This window comes from Stegodyphus dumicola, chromosome 4 (genome assembly GCF_044657685.1).
Source record: "Stegodyphus dumicola isolate Sdum_Otavi_A_Nest chromosome 4, ASM4465768v1".
Classification (NCBI taxonomy): Eukaryota; Metazoa; Arthropoda; class Arachnida; order Araneae; family Eresidae; genus Stegodyphus; species Stegodyphus dumicola.
The window spans coordinates 204,482,452-204,499,871 of record NC_140771.1 but is presented as its reverse complement, the minus strand read 5'-3'; the positions used below and the strand labels follow the sequence as shown (position 1 = coordinate 204,499,871).

The window sequence follows — 17,420 nt, the reverse complement described above, 5'->3', positions numbered from 1 at the left end:
TTTTTTTTTCCTTTGGGAGTGGGTTTAAGACTCAAGTTTCAAACATAAAGGAATAATGGAAAAGCACACTATTCTGCACTTAAAACAGGAAGTTTCTCTTTTTGTGAAGGCATCCCCCTCCTACTAACCAGAAAGATCTCATGTGTTCTGCCGTATTTAAATAACCTAACATCGTTTCATAGTGCTTCTACAAGTCATTACTACTACACATGAGAAATGTACATGGCAACACTAATTATTAGCATATCTTTCTTGAGTCTATGCTTGGTGGAATGGTGCAAATTTCAAGTCAAATGAACCCATCTTTCATGGTGTAATGTTTTGCATGGAGCAATGTAGAATTTATGAATAGACGATCAGCCTTTTATTGAGACTTCAAGAGAGATGACAATTTACCTTTCACATTATTAACCACTGAAAAATTAATGTTTTGGCACAGTTCTGTTATTTTAGATGCAACAATTATATCATCACCTCAATCTTGCTGCCATCTCAGAATTTAATGATTCAGGTGTATCAATTTTTATTTCATGGAAAGAACAGATCAAATGATTTTAGTATAAAACAAATCTTATTACATAACTAAATAAATAAACTAAAAGAATTAAAAAAATTCCCTTTCTGCAAACAAGATTTCATCCCCCTCCCCTTAGGGTAATATTTCTATAATCTTAAAACTTACATGGCGGAAAACAAATCTTAAAAAAAAAATGGCAGGAAACACTTATCCTCCCTTCTTTTGTGCTAATATATATTTTAACACTTAAGCTTCACAATACAACATATAGTCAGCAGACACTCATGGAACCACGGTTTTTATCAATTATCCTGAAATAAATGCTAAAATGGTACTGAACTAGTCCCCTACATTGAAGGTCTGAGGATTCAGGAATTGTCCATTAATGAAAAGTATGTAACGAATCCATCAAAATCTCTCCTTAATTCCTGCTTTAATTTAACAATTTCTAACATTTAAAAAATCTAATTTACTTTCATTGGCCAATAGTTGAGGGGTGGGAGACCCCCAAATCCTCCCAGGGGGTTCTCCCTCAAAATTGGGGGTGGAAAATCGAAGTCCAACCTCTCTTCAGAGTACGCTCTGGCAACCATTGTTCCACGTAATGTGGACATGGCAACAACAACAACAACAATACTTGAATTAACATCCCTAATGTGCTAAAAAAAGCTTACTATCCAAATTTTTCAAAAAATCTAAGAATATAAACCCAGAATGCTGCTACAACTAGCATATAAACAGACAACTCATAAAATTGTACATACTATATCACATTACAACAGTATTTTCCACTCAAACCTAAATCTGATTCTGAGGAGAGGAGGTAACTCCAATTCAAATATTTTTATTATCTGTTTTCTGATCAGATAGTTATTCTAATTTTGCCCAGAACCAGCATATTTCCTATTTATATTCTCAATCTTAAGGCTAATGTCTCTCTTTTAGGATGCATATTGATATGGCTTTAAAACTATGATAACAGTAAGTTATTTTTTTACTTAGATATTATTTATTACATATTCTAACTATAAAATAATAACAAATGCAAATCATTACCAAATTTTGACACACTTCAGGACATCAAATGTGAATAATTTTAATGTGAGTCATGTATTAATCTTGCAGCTATTATTGATGGGTGCGTTAGTGAATTATTTTAAAAAATCATCAGCAGATAAAAAGAAATGTCAAATCTGACATTAAAAATTTTTATATCAGCACAGTATTATTGGAAGCTAATACAGTTATGTAGTAAATATATATAGTAGCAAATATAGTTATGATTACATTTAAATTCATTCAGCACCCTTTTAATGACTGTAGAAGATGTGAACAATCAATACTTTTCAATTAAACAATGTGTTTGATTTCTGGCTTTTAATGGCAGAATAACTAACAGATCTCTTCTAACAATTAGAAGTGTTCATAAATTATCCACAATCTTTTAAATATTTAGAAATGTTACTATGCTATTTAAAAGCAAATAGCAGAACTTTATTTATTATACATTTATAATATAAGGAAGTTGCCTCACCCTTTATAACTTAATTTTCTTCCAACTTTTTTTTTTTTTTAACTTTTTAAAAGTTTACAAGTTAATCACTTTCGAACAAGAAATAAATTGGAAATATTTCACTTAAAAAATGTAATCTTGAAAACTATAAACAATAGAATAAATTTAAAATACTCACATCTGTATAGTTATCTGGTACAGGGCTATTAAATCCTGGATAATTAACAAACTTTGATGCATCATACTGAACTGAAAAGATATGTTGTAATGCATTATATATACACTATATAATGGGTAAGAATATGATAGTAACAAATGCACTGCCTTAAAATGTTCAACAAAATAGAATTCTACAGACTAAAATACAAAGAAAGAAATATTTATCTACTTACTTCCACTTACTAAACTGGTTTCCTCTTCAAATGAAGCTTTAAAATAAATAAATAATTATTCTTAATTTCCATTTTATATCACATGTTTGAAGAAAAATCAAAAAAGAAATATACAGAAAAAAATACATGAAATAGCCTACTTTTAATTTTTTATACACTGAGTGAGGTTTGCACTCTCACAAATTGCGACAAAAGTTCTCATAGTGCACTCTAATTTTTAAGTCAGAATGTTCATGATTTCTAAACAGATTTAATTTTTCAGTTCTGCAATTACTTGTGGAGGCCTTGCAAAACTTTATGTTTAAGATATCCTCACAGGAAATAATGACAAACTGACATTTACACAACAGCTTTATTTATTTATGTTGAAAAATAAAATGAAGGAGGGAAACTCATCCATAGTAAGCATTAAAAAAAAAAATCATTTTCTCGAAATTTAGACAAAAATTCAATACATAGTTTCTTTTGTTATTGAATTTTTGGTTTGGTTTGGTCAAATTGGGGGGGGGGGAAGTATAATAGTAATAAACCACATTAAACAGCCAAAGTCAAGGATTTTACAGGTGGCCCATTTACTTCATCAGTCATCGACTATTGCTGCTTCATATATAGTTGCTACACAAATGAAGATGAATGTTCAGATATAGAGAAGATTAAGAGGCAGCAACAAGATCTTGTGGTGATTTTGATACCTTCTCTAATTTCATGGCCAGTTTATGTGCTGTTTTTATTTTCCCTCATTTAATTACAGAATGTGGATATTCTAAGAAATTGTAACAAAGGCACTCTCTCTATATATTAATACACTCATGTGCAAAATTAGGATAATTTGCATATAACATTTATTTTTACAAAATGTGTTGAACCAAAGATACTACATATGCCACCAAAAAATTATACAAATATTTAGTCAAATAGTTAAGTGTCCATTATAAAGGGGATATTCAGCATATGAGGGTTTTTTGGTGATTTGTGTGCTTGTACTTCTTCATGTAAATCTTACAACATATCAGGTAAAATGAGTATGGATGACTAAATGAGATGGAGAATTGTCGGTAGACAGACAGGCCAATCACAAGTCAGGTGGGTACAGAGCTCAAAGTAGTGCCCAGTGATGTCTGCAATTTATGGAAATATTTTCAGGACAATGGATCCAAGCAAACTTGAACTAGGTTGAACAAGATTCACAATGACCAACGAGAATCCTTATTTGGCACTTTCAGCTCGGTAATACAGAACTGCTATAATTTCGCAGCTCTCACTGAGCTCCATGCTGCCACTGAAACCTGAGTATCATGGTCTACAGTTGCTCAAAAGTTTTATAAGATAAGGATGTATGCTAGAAGAGCCACTGTTTGTGTCTCACTACTCACTGCAGCACACAACATTTAGCATGGTGCAGACAACATAAGCCTTTGAACTGACTTCAGAGGAGCACCATGCTTTATTTTAGATGAACTGAGATTCAGCCTGGACGATCATTCTAAGTGTATCTATTTCTGGAGAGAATCTGGAACATGATACCATCTTCTCTCATCACAGAAAAAGATCATACAACGTTCGAGGTGCAATGGTTTGGGCAGGCATTATGCTGGATCTACACTCAACTGGTCATGAGTTCTTGTTAATGAACAATGTTCGTCCGCATAAACTGTTTGACAATTACCTGGAAAGTGGGGATATTCACCACATAGGTTGATCAGCCAGATTACCTGGCCTTAACCCTATAGAGCATGTCTGGGCTGCTCTTGGAAGGGTATTTTCATTTTGCCATCTGCCTATGAGGACCATCCCGAAGTGGAAAAATATCTTGCTGTAAAAATGGGATTAACTGCCCCAGACACTCTTCTTCTGCTTCTTGTCCAGTATGCTGTCACGTCGCTCAACCTCTCTGGCTGTGAGACAGAACTATTAACTAATTTATTAAACTGATTTTCAGTTCAATGTCACAACATGGATTTTTAACATCTTTGTACCATGAGCTTTACATCAAATCATGCACAAATAAAATGATTTTTGAATGGTACACTTCTTTCTCTGTTATAAATATATATTCATACCAAACTTCATTAAAATCTGTAAATTAGTTATTCAGAATAATGTGCAGATTCTGTTGATTTTGTACATGAGTGCATATTGATCAATTGAGAGTTTACAAGTATATTTCTTACACTTGGCAATTCTTACTGATAATTTTTTAGATGTTAAACCGAAATACTGAATTTTAGTATTTGTTTCTTCGTTGTAGACAAGGATGATATAGATACCCAATGTATCTGTTGCAATGCTATCCAATTTGTCCATTTTTAACAACTTGCAGACAAATGCAGCTGGGGTTTTGGCACAATTTATCCAAATCTACTGAAAAATGAATTGATGCATTTCCAACATTATATATATATATATATATAAACCACTAAAAGGTAACATCTGATTTTCTCTGAATTTTATATATATGTACATCAGAATAGTCAAAATATTCTCGATCTTTAATGTTCACCTGACTCATTATCATAATAATAAATTTTAAAAGTATTACACATTTCTTATTTTGAACATAAGAATCCTATCATTACAAAATTAATATGAATTTATTTTTAATTTGGCTTTTAGCAATTAAACATATAAAAGCTATTTTAATCACAAACAAAAATTCAAAAAAATTACTTTAAATGTATATCAGTGTACTATGATTGCAAAATATGACACATGAAAAGGTAATAATGTACTGAACCTTACTTTTACCATCAGAATCATATAAAGATAATCCTGATGTTTCAAGTACTGCCTCTTTCATCCACCCAGGAGGATAGCCAATGATTCTCATATGGTATATATATCGTGGCAACTGATTATTCTTTAAACCCATTGCTTCTCTTAACTCAGAACTGTAAAATTATAAAAATAAAGACATAAACTAAGCTACATAATAAACCTTAAAAAATAAATAAATAAATAAAAATAAAAAAAACCTGAGAGTTTTCAGATTTTAAATTATGTCCAAAGAGGCATTCTTTTAACATGTTGTGTGTTACCTTTATTTATTAAATATCATGTTCTTTGCACTTAAAACATAAAATTCAGTTCAACAGCAATATTGCAAAATAATTTTAAAATGAACATATCTTTAGAATTTTCGATACACAGTTTCGTGCACCGGAGATGAAAAGGCCCCCCCCTAGAGTGTTGCCATTGCTCGCTTTTAAATCTTTGAGTTTGTTAATCAATTCGTTAAAGTCTTACAAAATATGAAAGAGATAATAAACAAATTCCAAATTTGGGCTTCCAGATGCTCATATTCGGGTGGAAACATACGTTATTCACAATTGGATGGCTCTAGGTACCATTGTTTTATCACAATACGAGAAACATACTTACATTTATGCAGATTCTTCATTATTTAATTTCTTTAAATATAATACAGGGTGATAGGATTTGGTGGCAACAATTTGAAAAGTGAAACGGACATTTATAGTGAACCAACGCAAAATGCCAAAATAAAAATAATAGTCCTTCAGAGCAAATTGCCCATTTAGACTATATATATATATATATATATATAAAGAATATGAAGAAATTTAGAAGAAAAAAAAACTGCTGATTAATTTGTCTTAATTACAGATTAAAAAGCAGTTTGAAATTGACTTCATGGAAAAGAATCTAATTTAGAACTCTATAAAATTTACAAAGAGCCTGATATTGTAAAATTCGTCAAATTACAGAGACTTAAATTGGCTGGCCATCTAGCTAGGGCCATGGGAAATAAAATTTGGGGCAGACCCCCACTAAGATGGATTGATTGTGTCAAAAAAGATCTTAATATTTTAAAGGTTAAAAACTGGAAAAAAGTTGCAAAAAGTAGAGATACCTGGAGAAGGCAAGGGCCCACCCAGAGCTGTCAAGAAGACGAAGAATACAGAGGGGAAATAAACACATAAATGGCTTAGTGACAGAGAAAAGAAGAAATGATTTAACATTTTTTTTTTCTTTTCAGTAGTAAATGAAGAGAAATGTAAATAAAACTCTGAACAATATAATCAATAATTAATTGCATAATTGTAAAATATAATTTTTGAATACATGATTTTGTAAAATTAATAAAATTTTTAGAATCCTATGAAATTTTTCAGTACTTCAAAAGTCTTTCTGTTTTTGACTCTACGTAATTAAAATTCTTCAGTGAAGGTTTTTGTTTTCTCTGAGTATCACAAACAAAAACTTTTACATGTAACAATTTATGACACTAATTTTCATATTGATAATATATATTTTAGCGTCATAAATATAGCAGTAATTTGAAAAGTGTTCCTTGCATAAGGAAACTGGCCTTTGTGAACTGCACTAAGAAAATTGTACAAAAGTATAACAGCCTCTGTTTCTGAAATAGCACTCCCTCAACATACTCCTACTTAATATACAATTATCCATAAATTTTAACATTACCATAATTTCATCTACTTATCTATATAAATTTTATTTTTTAAATACATTACTCATAATCAATTTTATAACAATTATTCAATTTCTAAAATTATTGATATTTTTATATTCATTTTACATTATACAGGGTGTACCGTAAATGTTGCCACAAACTTCTAAGGCTGTTATCACAACTATAGACGCACGCGCTTACCTGGGACTATTCCGAGAAACGAGATTCTAGTAGCACGGCTTTAAGCGGCAGACTTCCGAGAAATGTTTCGTCTAGCTAGGAGGAACGTGTCCCGGCTACGAGCAACATTTTAAAACTTTTCCCAAAATGTTCCGGTTGGAGACGTGTTCCTCGAACGTTCAACCAATCAGACGAAAGGTCAGCTTCTAAAAGATCACGGGTAACTTTCAATATGGCGATGGCTCTCACTGTGAAGTGATGGACGGTGGAAATAGAGGCTGATTTAATTATTGCTGTTTTGTTGTAATACAACTGTTCGAGTCATTTTTTAAATGTGTATATATTCATTAAATATATAATCGTGGAAATTTCAGAGTTGACAGTATTTTACGACATTCTTGCATTTTGGATTTGTTTACAAATTGTTCGTAGCCAAAAGTTCGCCAAATTTGTCGTATTTCGTGCTGATCGTGTATTATAGCACTGTTATATAATAGAATTTTATTTCTTAAATTTAAGTTGAATAATTTTTTAAAATCCGTTTGTATATGTGCGGCTTTTCTCCTAATTACTTATCTTTTAAATTGTTAACTGCATAATCAGTGACACATTTTAAACAGCATAAAAGATGCAAAAAAAGAAAAGCATAGCTTATGTAATAATGAGAATACTCATTAAATTTGTCTATTATTTTCATGTAATTAATGAAATACTTTTTGAATTATAAATACATTAGAAACTATACTTTTATTGTAAATGCTACATAGTGAAACATTGAAAATTTATGGATTTATTATTATGCATGATGAAAAACATTTGTATATACATTCATTAATATAAATCTTATTCATTACATTAATACTAATAAATATATATTAACAACTTCTAAAACATCGCATCTCTCTATCTGTATATAAATATATGACTTATTAGATGTGTATATATATATATGTATGTATGAATACAAAAATGAACATTGCCAAGAAGTTTATTTGAAGTTACTTTTAATTCAGATAATGATTATGTAATTGGCAGCAACTATAGTTATCAGTTCTTTGCAAATTATTATGGGTATGTAATAATCAGTTGAAAAATAATTGATGAGTATTTGAGTACTAAAGATGTACACATTTTGTTATTGGGTTAATTCATAATTATATCATACGTATGATCTACGTAATAAAAACATGACTAATAAATAATAAGAAATGTAACAGCTATGCATTTATAACATTTGATTACTTAAAACAGCGCACAACTGATTATCATCTTCATGTCTGTTTACATAATGAATTGCACTTTCCAATTAAGTGCACGGGCCTACTAGTGGCCGAAGCGTCGTTGAACACTGGTAGTTCTGTCTCAGGTTAGAATACCGCGAACGGGCTGGCTACATGATGTTTCCTTGGTCTGCCCCATTTGTAACTGGTATACGAGCCAGTTTTAAAAAATCTTCTACAAAGGGATCCCTCCTGTTGTTATCCCTCGAGGCTTTGCGGTAATCACATAAAACCAACTGAGCCCACCAGCGGCCGAGCGGTAAAGTCGCTGAACACTGGTGGTTTGGTCCGAGATTCGAATCCCGCGAACGGGCTGGCTGCATGGACGCTTTCGTGGTTTTCCCCATGTGTAACGTGTATACGAGCCAGTTTCCCTTAGAAAGTCCTCCCCGAAGGCATCCCTTCCCTTAGGCAGATAGCCCTAGTGTGCTTTGCTGTAATCTCAATAAACCAAACCATAAAACAAACTCATGATGTGAACACCTAATTTCTAGAGTTGGTATAATTAATGTGTTTTAGGTATATTACCGAGTGTTCTATGGGACAGTAAACAACTAGCACATGTTTTGATTGCTCATGTATTCATATGCTTTATTTGATCTTCATTTTGCTGAATAGTATCTGCTGGCTGTGAGGAGGTAAATATCAGCCATATAGATTTTTGTCATTTGAATGGACAGAACAGTAATTATGAGCCATAAAGTTAGTCAGAAAATGCTTTCACCAGGTCGCAAATTTTCCAGCCATCAAATTTTCATTGAAATGCAGACAACAGAAAATACACACAAGCGATGTGTGATAAATAGACTTACCCAGCACATGTTTTTAAACTATTCTTAGTGTATACAGAATTTGGTTATTACTGATGTAATTGATTGCTATAACCAGAAGTGTGTTTATCTGTTACATGAAGTGCCAGAGTGGAGATCAAAGTGATTAACTTGATAGCAATCACATTTCTATTATCTTCCATTACTAACAATAAAGTTTAAAACGAAAAGCGTGTGAGCGATACGAAACAACACGAAGAAGCGAATGTCACTTGAAAGGAAACGTCACTTTCGCCAATCTGAGCGATAACTGATTCTTGTTTGGCTTTCAGCCTGTTTGCCAAGTGAAGATGGTAACCCTATTTCTCAGAACTGTTGCTACAAACGTTTTGTCCCGGCAACAAACAGCTAATGTGATAATGGCATAAGAGAGGTAGGGCACATCATAAGGTTTAAGAATTGCATAGGAACCTATAACGGGAAATGTCAGGGGTAAGTAGTAGCAGAAGTAGAAGATAGGAAAAGAAGCAAGAGGATTATTTGAAACATTTATTGCACATGAATACAAACGGTATACAACAGCTTGAATGTTACAATAGATGCTCAAAGTTTGCACCATCAGATGCCAAACATGCCTGATACTGATGGACCATTTGAATGCCGCAAATTATTTTATCATTCTGGAGTACGTTCTTCCCGATTTGCTTGACGATGCTCTACCAAATGTGAGGTGCAACATATGATTAGATAATGACGGGGGCCCCTGCTCATTTGGAATGGATGTTCACAGCCATTTGAACAGATCCTTCCCACATCGATGGATTGTTCCCTGGCCCCCATGCTCACCAGATTTATCGAGCCTTGATTTCTTTTTGTGGGAAGCTATCAAAAGTGTAGTGTATCCCGATCCTGTTCTGTCTGAAATGGATCTCGTGGCAAGACTCGCCTGTGCAGCTACTACAATCAAAGAAACTTCCGGTATGTTTGAACATGTCCGGCAATAAATGGTCAGTTGGTGTCAGGCATGTTTGGCATCTGATGGTGCAAACTTCGAGCATCTCTTGTAACATTCAATCTGGAGTACACCATTTATATTCATTTCCAATAAATGTTTCAAATTAATAACACTTGTTACTTTTCTCCTCTTCTAACTCTGCTACCACTTACCCATTTCCAGGCATGGGTACCTATGCAATTCCTAATCCTTATGATGTGCCTTACCTCCCCTAGAAGTTTGAGGGAAAGTATGGTACACCCTGTATATATTATACTCAAGAACACTATTTTACATCCATTTCCTGTAGTGTTATTCAAAATTATTTCATTTATTTTTTATATTCACTTCATTCTCAGAATAATTATAAAATTCTAAACATATATTCAAACACTTTAACAATAATTCAAAAATATAATTATTAACTCACATTACAATTTAATCTTACCTGAAAAAACTATTAAAATTCTTTATTTACTTAATTAAAAAACAGTTCTTTATATTTCTAATACCATAAAATTTTTAATCTTTAATTTTCATAAAACAATCCTATACTTTCAATTCAGTATTATGCATTTAAATTTCAAAATAACTTTAATTAATCAAGTTATTTAGTTCAAAGTTATGAAAAACTTTAAACATACTCTATTAGTAATAAAATGTATCAATCAAATTAATAAACCCGAAGCTATTAAATGGAAATATCAGAATACTTGTACTTTCATTCTTTGAACACTGTGTGCTGCATTCTTAAAACAATAAAATTAAATTGAAAAAATTTCAACCAAATGCTTCATGCAGAATTTGAAATCTGCTGCACAATTAGCAGTTTTGTTTCACATAAAAAACAGTAATTTAATGTGTTTTGACAGAACAAAAATAATTATGGATAAAAGCTTTGGTAGACCATATGTTAAAAATCAGAAATGGATGAAAAGCATTTCAAAATGTGTGAAGTGAATAACACTTGATTAATGACCTCTGTTAATTTTTGCATGAAAGTATCTCATACATGATAATTGACACTGTGCAAAACATGAGCATGCGATTATGAATGCAGAAATTAAAAACAGGTATAGCACAAACTTGCACCAGAATTATAAACATGGAAATGTAGATCTTTGATCATGAATATAGAAATTTAAAATAGATATGGCACAGACTTGCATCAAAATACATTTCTTTATTATAATTCACTGTCAACTCATTGTAATTTTGCAAACTGAGATGTAACAATATAAAAATTTTGACTGCACAGATACTGAGATCCATAATGAACAGCAAACCTGGCAGCCAGAGCAAATTAAATAATCCTTTTTATTTCGGTAAACATTTTATGGTCACAAATTAGCACACCACTCGTGCCTTTTCAAAATGCTTACATTTTTTATAGCTCTGTGGTAAGAAGAAAGCAGGAGTCCGGCTAGGCTGAGCTACAGAACGCAACTGACTTGTGTTCAGGATGAAATCTTAATTTAGAATGAGTTAATTTTGGTTTTTAATGCATCTGATCAGATATTCAAAAAAGCTGTAAAATTAATATTGGCTGTTTGAGTTTTAGTTCCATTTACATCACCAGCATTATGTAAGAGTCATATGACATGGATTAATCTCAAAATGATATAGTACAGAATAGGATTACAAATTTTTTAATCGAATTTACAATTTACGTATTTTTTATCTTCCTTACAGATAATATATATATACATACAAACACAGAGGTTGTCCCATGAAAGCCTTCAAAACTCTGCACACAAAGTCCTCGTGTGGAGTGTATAAAAAATGCCAAAAGAACTTAAAGGTATGACCCACAGTTTTTGAGATAAACATGAAAGAAAAGTATGACGTCATATCCACTGCAACTGGAAATTTTTTTTTATTGGAAGCATGAACATCGGTATTTGTACATGTTTCCATAGGAGGATGTCCAAAATGTTCACCATCAATATCGAGAGATGCCATGGAACAGCTGACTGGACATGTTGTACCAGCGTCATGTCCACCAAAGTACACACAGCACAAAAACAAGCAACTAAGTTACTTTGTGTAGTAACTATGTCTCAATAAACCAATTCCTTCAGATGTCCCGATATAAAAAAAAATCCCAAAATGTCTGATATGGGAATTGAAGAGGTCATAAAACTGGACCCCTATTTCCAATCCAGTAGCTTCGGTATTCCATATTCAGCCAATCACATGCCAGCATATTGAAATGTGCCGAAGCTCCAAAATCACGTTAGAATCGTAAGCCGTGTGACAGATATAATGCAATACTTTTCTTTTGCATTTATCTTGAACACTATGGGTCATACGGGAAATTTTCTTTGGGAATTTTTTATGTATGAGCCTAAACTGAAGAAATACATGCTATTATCCCCAATGTTTGGACTTTGGGAAAAAAATGGCCGGAGAGCAGAAGGGAAGTCCATATGTCCCATACATAAAAAAGGAGATAAGTTGGAGTGTAAGAACTAAAGAGAAACCATGCTGTTGAACACAGCTTATAAAATATTCTCACACATTCTATCAGAACAGGCTTTTACAATAATAATAATAATAATAACAATAATAAGAGAATACGAGAAAATGAAAATTACACTTTCTATGCTTACCTTAAACAACCAGGTTGAATCAAATTTTTCCTCTCTTCTTCATGATATCGACTATGTATTTAAAATATAAAGTACAATCTCAAAATAGTGCATAATAAATCTATAAAGCAATCTATCATTGAAATAAAATAACAAATACTACTCATACTACATGCAAGAGGGAAAAAAAAAAACATACTTGGTTAAAGTAACTGTCAAATCTTTTTTGTTTGCAGCAATTCTCATTCTATTTAACTTCTCAGGGCATTTTTTCATATGATGATCTCCGAGACAATTAAAACAGGTCACTGTCTGAGGTCTGAATATGCAAAGGGAAGGGAAAAAAAATATATATATATATATGCTTTAAGTATTCCAAAATTTTATAAACAATATGGTATTTCCAAAATTTCCAAGCATTTTACTAACAAAAGTATAATTAAATAAATAAATTTTTATAGAGTCAATACTCTTATGGATACCACCTTTGACAACGATCAATATTTCTGAAAACATACACAAATATCAGTATTAAAAATCATCTCTCTAAGACAATACTACCAGAGATGACCAAAGTCATTTGAAACCGCTAGTGGTTGGCTGAGAGTCCGGAATGTCTAATTTTATTATCAGAAGAGAATTCCCTTATGACAACCCTCAATCTAAGATGACTTCTTAAAAGTGACTAGTACTTCTAAGGATATGCATAAAGATTGCTACTGAACATAATTTTTCATCATCTTAAATTCCACAGATGACTTCATCATCTAGAACTATGGATAATCACCTTGGAGAGAGTTTCTCTGTTATATTATACATATGCATACATACACTAAAAGAAAGAGGGGGGATAGTTATACATCTCCATTTCTAATAGGCTGTTTGATGAAATTCGATTTGAATTTCTCATGTCTCGAAAACGAGAATTAGGATAGATATCAGATTTATATAAAGCATTGTTCTAACATATGTATTTTGACTTTTTCTGAAATGGGATGCCAATTCTTCCTCCCCCCATATTTTGATTCTACCATTCAAAGTATGCCTAAATACCAAATTTTGAAAATTTTGGTGAGAAATTTACACAGAAATTCAAAAATTTAACTTGCCATACTTTTTTTTGAGTTTGCACCAAGAATAATTCACTTAGCAAAATCCTTAATTTATGTTAGAATTGTAATTATAATCACCTATTTCACTTTCATTTGCATAAATGGGGGGGGGAGGTGTATCATTTATTCTTTCGAAATTTTTTTCTTTATATTATATTTTTTAATCGTAGTTGTTGTTATCAAATATTTTTTTTTCCTTTTCAGAATTTCATTTTAATTGTTTGAGTTACACAGTTGAATTATATTGCTTCAAATAATTAAATCACAGTTTGAATCATAAATACAGAGCTATTTATGATTCAAACTGTGTATTTTATGTATATTTTTTAATATGAATTTTTGGTAATTTCACTTTGTTTATTTCAATTGCATTTCTTTTGAAAGAATACTTTGCAGTCCAGACTATGATGCATTTGAAATTTGCATATACTGAAAGAGAAAATAGTATAGAGTATAGTCAACACGTCTTTCAATGAGCCGTTCAGGAAAAATAGATAAATGAGAAAGTTGCATTATGCACCTTTTAATTTAGGATGCCTTGGTTTATATGATAATGGCAAAGCACATGAGGGCTATCTGCGTAAAGTGAGGGATGCCTTTGTGGAGGGTTTTCAAACTAACTGGCTTGTATATATGTGACACATGGGAAAAACCACAAAACACCTATGCAACCAGCCATTCACCAGGATTCAAACTAACAATGTTCAGCAACTTTACCACTTGGCTGCTGCTTCACCAGGATGAATTACATGCATGGCTTTAGACGGGTTTATCATTGCGCAAGTGCTTTACACAGTTTTATCATATTACTTTTAATTTCTGGTATACTATTAATGTTTTAATGAAATATTTTATTTTAAAATCAAAAGAATCAAATATCACAAGGAAAAAATAATATACCACAGTAATTACTACTTTAACTGTGCAAGCGATCTTTCTCAATTTTCCTTTACCATTTTTATTATTATAATTTTTAAAAATCCGAAAGGTGTCAGATTTAAAATTATTTCTAAAGGGGCATTTTTTTAACATTTTGCATGTTACCTTTATTTATTAAATATCATGTTCTTCGCACTTAACCATAAAATTCAATTCAACTGCAATATCACAGAATAATTTTAAAATGAGCATATCTTTAGAATTTCCAATACAGAGTCTCACGTGCTGGAAATAAAAAATGTCCCCCCTGTACAGTGTTTCCATTGCTCTCTCTGAAATCGTTTAGCTTGTTAATCAAAAATTTAATTTTTGTTGAAGTATTATAAAATATAAAACTGATAATAAAACAAATTTCAAATTCCAATTAGGTCTTCCACATAAGCAAAACAAGGCTTATCATGAATCGATGCAAAATGCGTAAATTCTATAACCTATTTTTATTACACTCTGATTACTTTATTAACATACAGTGAATATATACTAATCCTTTTACTTTAGCTTCAGTAATTCAGAATTTTTGACGGAATTGTTGTCAGAACTAGGACTTAGAAGATAAGTCAAATTGAATATTTCGGGTAATACAAAAATTCAAGGTCGAAGTTTCAATATTTTATTTTCGGAGGGAGGGGAAATTCTTTCAGTTTTAGTCCATTATCCTAAGTATATTTGCTTCGATTCTTTATTTTTTCCATAAAAGCGAAAATTGTATGCATGGTACACATATAACCCATAGCTTCAAATTAAAATTTAATAATATACAGGGTGATTATAATTAAAGTTCCACTTTGAAATGCTGATAAAAGGAAAACTACTGGATCAAATGTTATCAAACTTGGTAACCTTGTAAAGGAGGTCATGGGAATTTATGTTCCACACACAAAAAAAAAAAAAAAAAAAAAAAAAGAAAAAGAAAGAAAGAAAAAGAAAGAAAGTTCGGAACCTCACCACCAGGGGGGAATGGCGCTGTATGCAATACTGTTAAACGAAATATGGGTTGGAATCAAACTTAATCTTTTGTTATATGGGTTTAATAATATGTTGTATACCCTTAAGAAATTTTGAAGTAAGCAAATTACCATTTAAAGGCGTTAAATTCGATAAAAGTCGAGTGCGAAATCCGTGTAAGGGAGAAATTCGTCCGTGAAAACCACGAATTAGCGAATATAAATGTGAGATCGCAAATCACTCGCACAAGTGCATACAATCTGGAAATCGTTTTCTTACAGTTCACTAATTTGTAATTTTTTAAGCCTGAATTCGGCCCTAAAACATGAAGATACTGATTCAAAACGCTTTTAATCGATTTGGACCAAAGAAATCCCTCTTATCTACCTAGTTCCATTGCATTCTCCTACTGCATTCGATTGCATAGCAGTCATTCCACAATGTTTGGTGTGGAATGACAGCTAGTTTCATAACTGAAAGATTTTCCTCTGAATAGCAGTCGACAGCTGCACCACTGTGATTGCAGCTCGCTTAGAGTCAATGTTAAAATGCTTTGTGATACAAGAACTGCAGTAACGTGGCATTTTAGATACTACGGTTTTTATGCAGGTCTAGGCCCCACCGCACAGTTACTTAGGAAACATTTCCCGAATGAACGTCTTATAGGCCAACACTTCCCCTCTTCCCACCAGACCTCAAACCTCTGTGACTATTAGCTATGAGGTTATCTCAAAAGCACTGTTTATGGTGATAATCTAAACAATTTGGCAGAAATGAAAAATGTGATACACCGACATGTCCGTAATATTCCTCCTGATATGCTAAGAGCTGCTGTTGAGAATGCAGTAACAGGATTTAATTTGCTTTCAGAAAATACTGGACGTTACATTGAACATGCTTTGTAACACGTTTCGGAAATGATTAAACACATTTTAAACTGATGTTTTCATGTCTTATATCATTTGGTGAGTTTTTTAACTCTTTTTTTTTCCCGCGGAAAATAAATTCATATAACCTCTTTTACACGATTCCCAAGTGTGATAACATTTGGTTCGGTAGTTTTCCTTTTATGACCATTTCAAAGTTGAACTTTAATTATAACCACCATGTAAATTAAACTTTTAAACACAATTCATGTAACTGATATTTTTAAAAAAATGACAAGAATGCAAAATTTATGGAAGCCTAGCAATCGACGAATCTTAATTTTCTTGTGTGAGCACTGAAAATAACTGTAGGAGGAAAGAAGAAAATTAGGGAGAAAAGTAAGCAAAAATTTGTAGGTAAATTTGGCTGTCAGACATCCTAGATGTTTCAAAAAGTTGGACGCTTTTGAAGATACTTTCAGGATACTTCAAAGAATTTAGGTGTTCAGAGAGAAAACACTTGGACGTGTACACCAGCCAATACCATCAATTGAGCTTGTGTTAACAGAAAAGACAAAAACGATATCATTGCAGATTAAAGTTAAGAACGACTGGTTTAAGACTATATGGTTGTACAAATTTAAGTTACGTTATAAAACATCATATCGTATCATAAACGGAGAATGACATGATTTCTCAATTGAATTATTTGAAGATTCAGGAGTTATATGGATGTCACGTTTTTTTTACATCCTGATGAAACAGCGGCCGAGCGGTAAAGTCGCTGAACACTGGTAGTTTGGTCCGAGGTTCGAATCCCGCAAACGAGCTGGCTGCATGGGCGTTTTCGTGGTTTTCCCATTGTGTAACGTGTATACGAGCCAGTTTC

The 17,420-nt window shown here is 32.1% G+C and overlaps 1 protein-coding gene across 4 annotated transcripts in view; it reads right to left on the bottom strand.

Moving 5' to 3' along the window:
* Window positions 1–17,420, bottom strand: part of LOC118200378 (zinc finger CCHC domain-containing protein 8 homolog) — a 111,817-nt gene that overhangs the window by 31,229 nt on the left and 63,168 nt on the right. For all 4 annotated transcript variants that reach the window (XR_015040857.1, XM_085815912.1, XM_085815911.1 and 1 more), the window contains 5 exons: window positions 12,869–12,988; window positions 12,691–12,741; window positions 5,162–5,310; window positions 2,423–2,458; window positions 2,209–2,279 (listed from right to left, as the gene is read on the bottom strand). Coding sequence is in view for 3 of the 4 variants with exons in the window: in XM_085815912.1 (XP_085672038.1) it covers window positions 2,209–2,279; window positions 2,423–2,458; window positions 5,162–5,310; window positions 12,691–12,741; window positions 12,869–12,988 (427 nt within the window). In the remaining variant the exon portion in view is untranslated. The remainder of the gene's footprint in view (window positions 1–2,208; window positions 2,280–2,422; window positions 2,459–5,161; window positions 5,311–12,690; window positions 12,742–12,868; window positions 12,989–17,420) is intronic.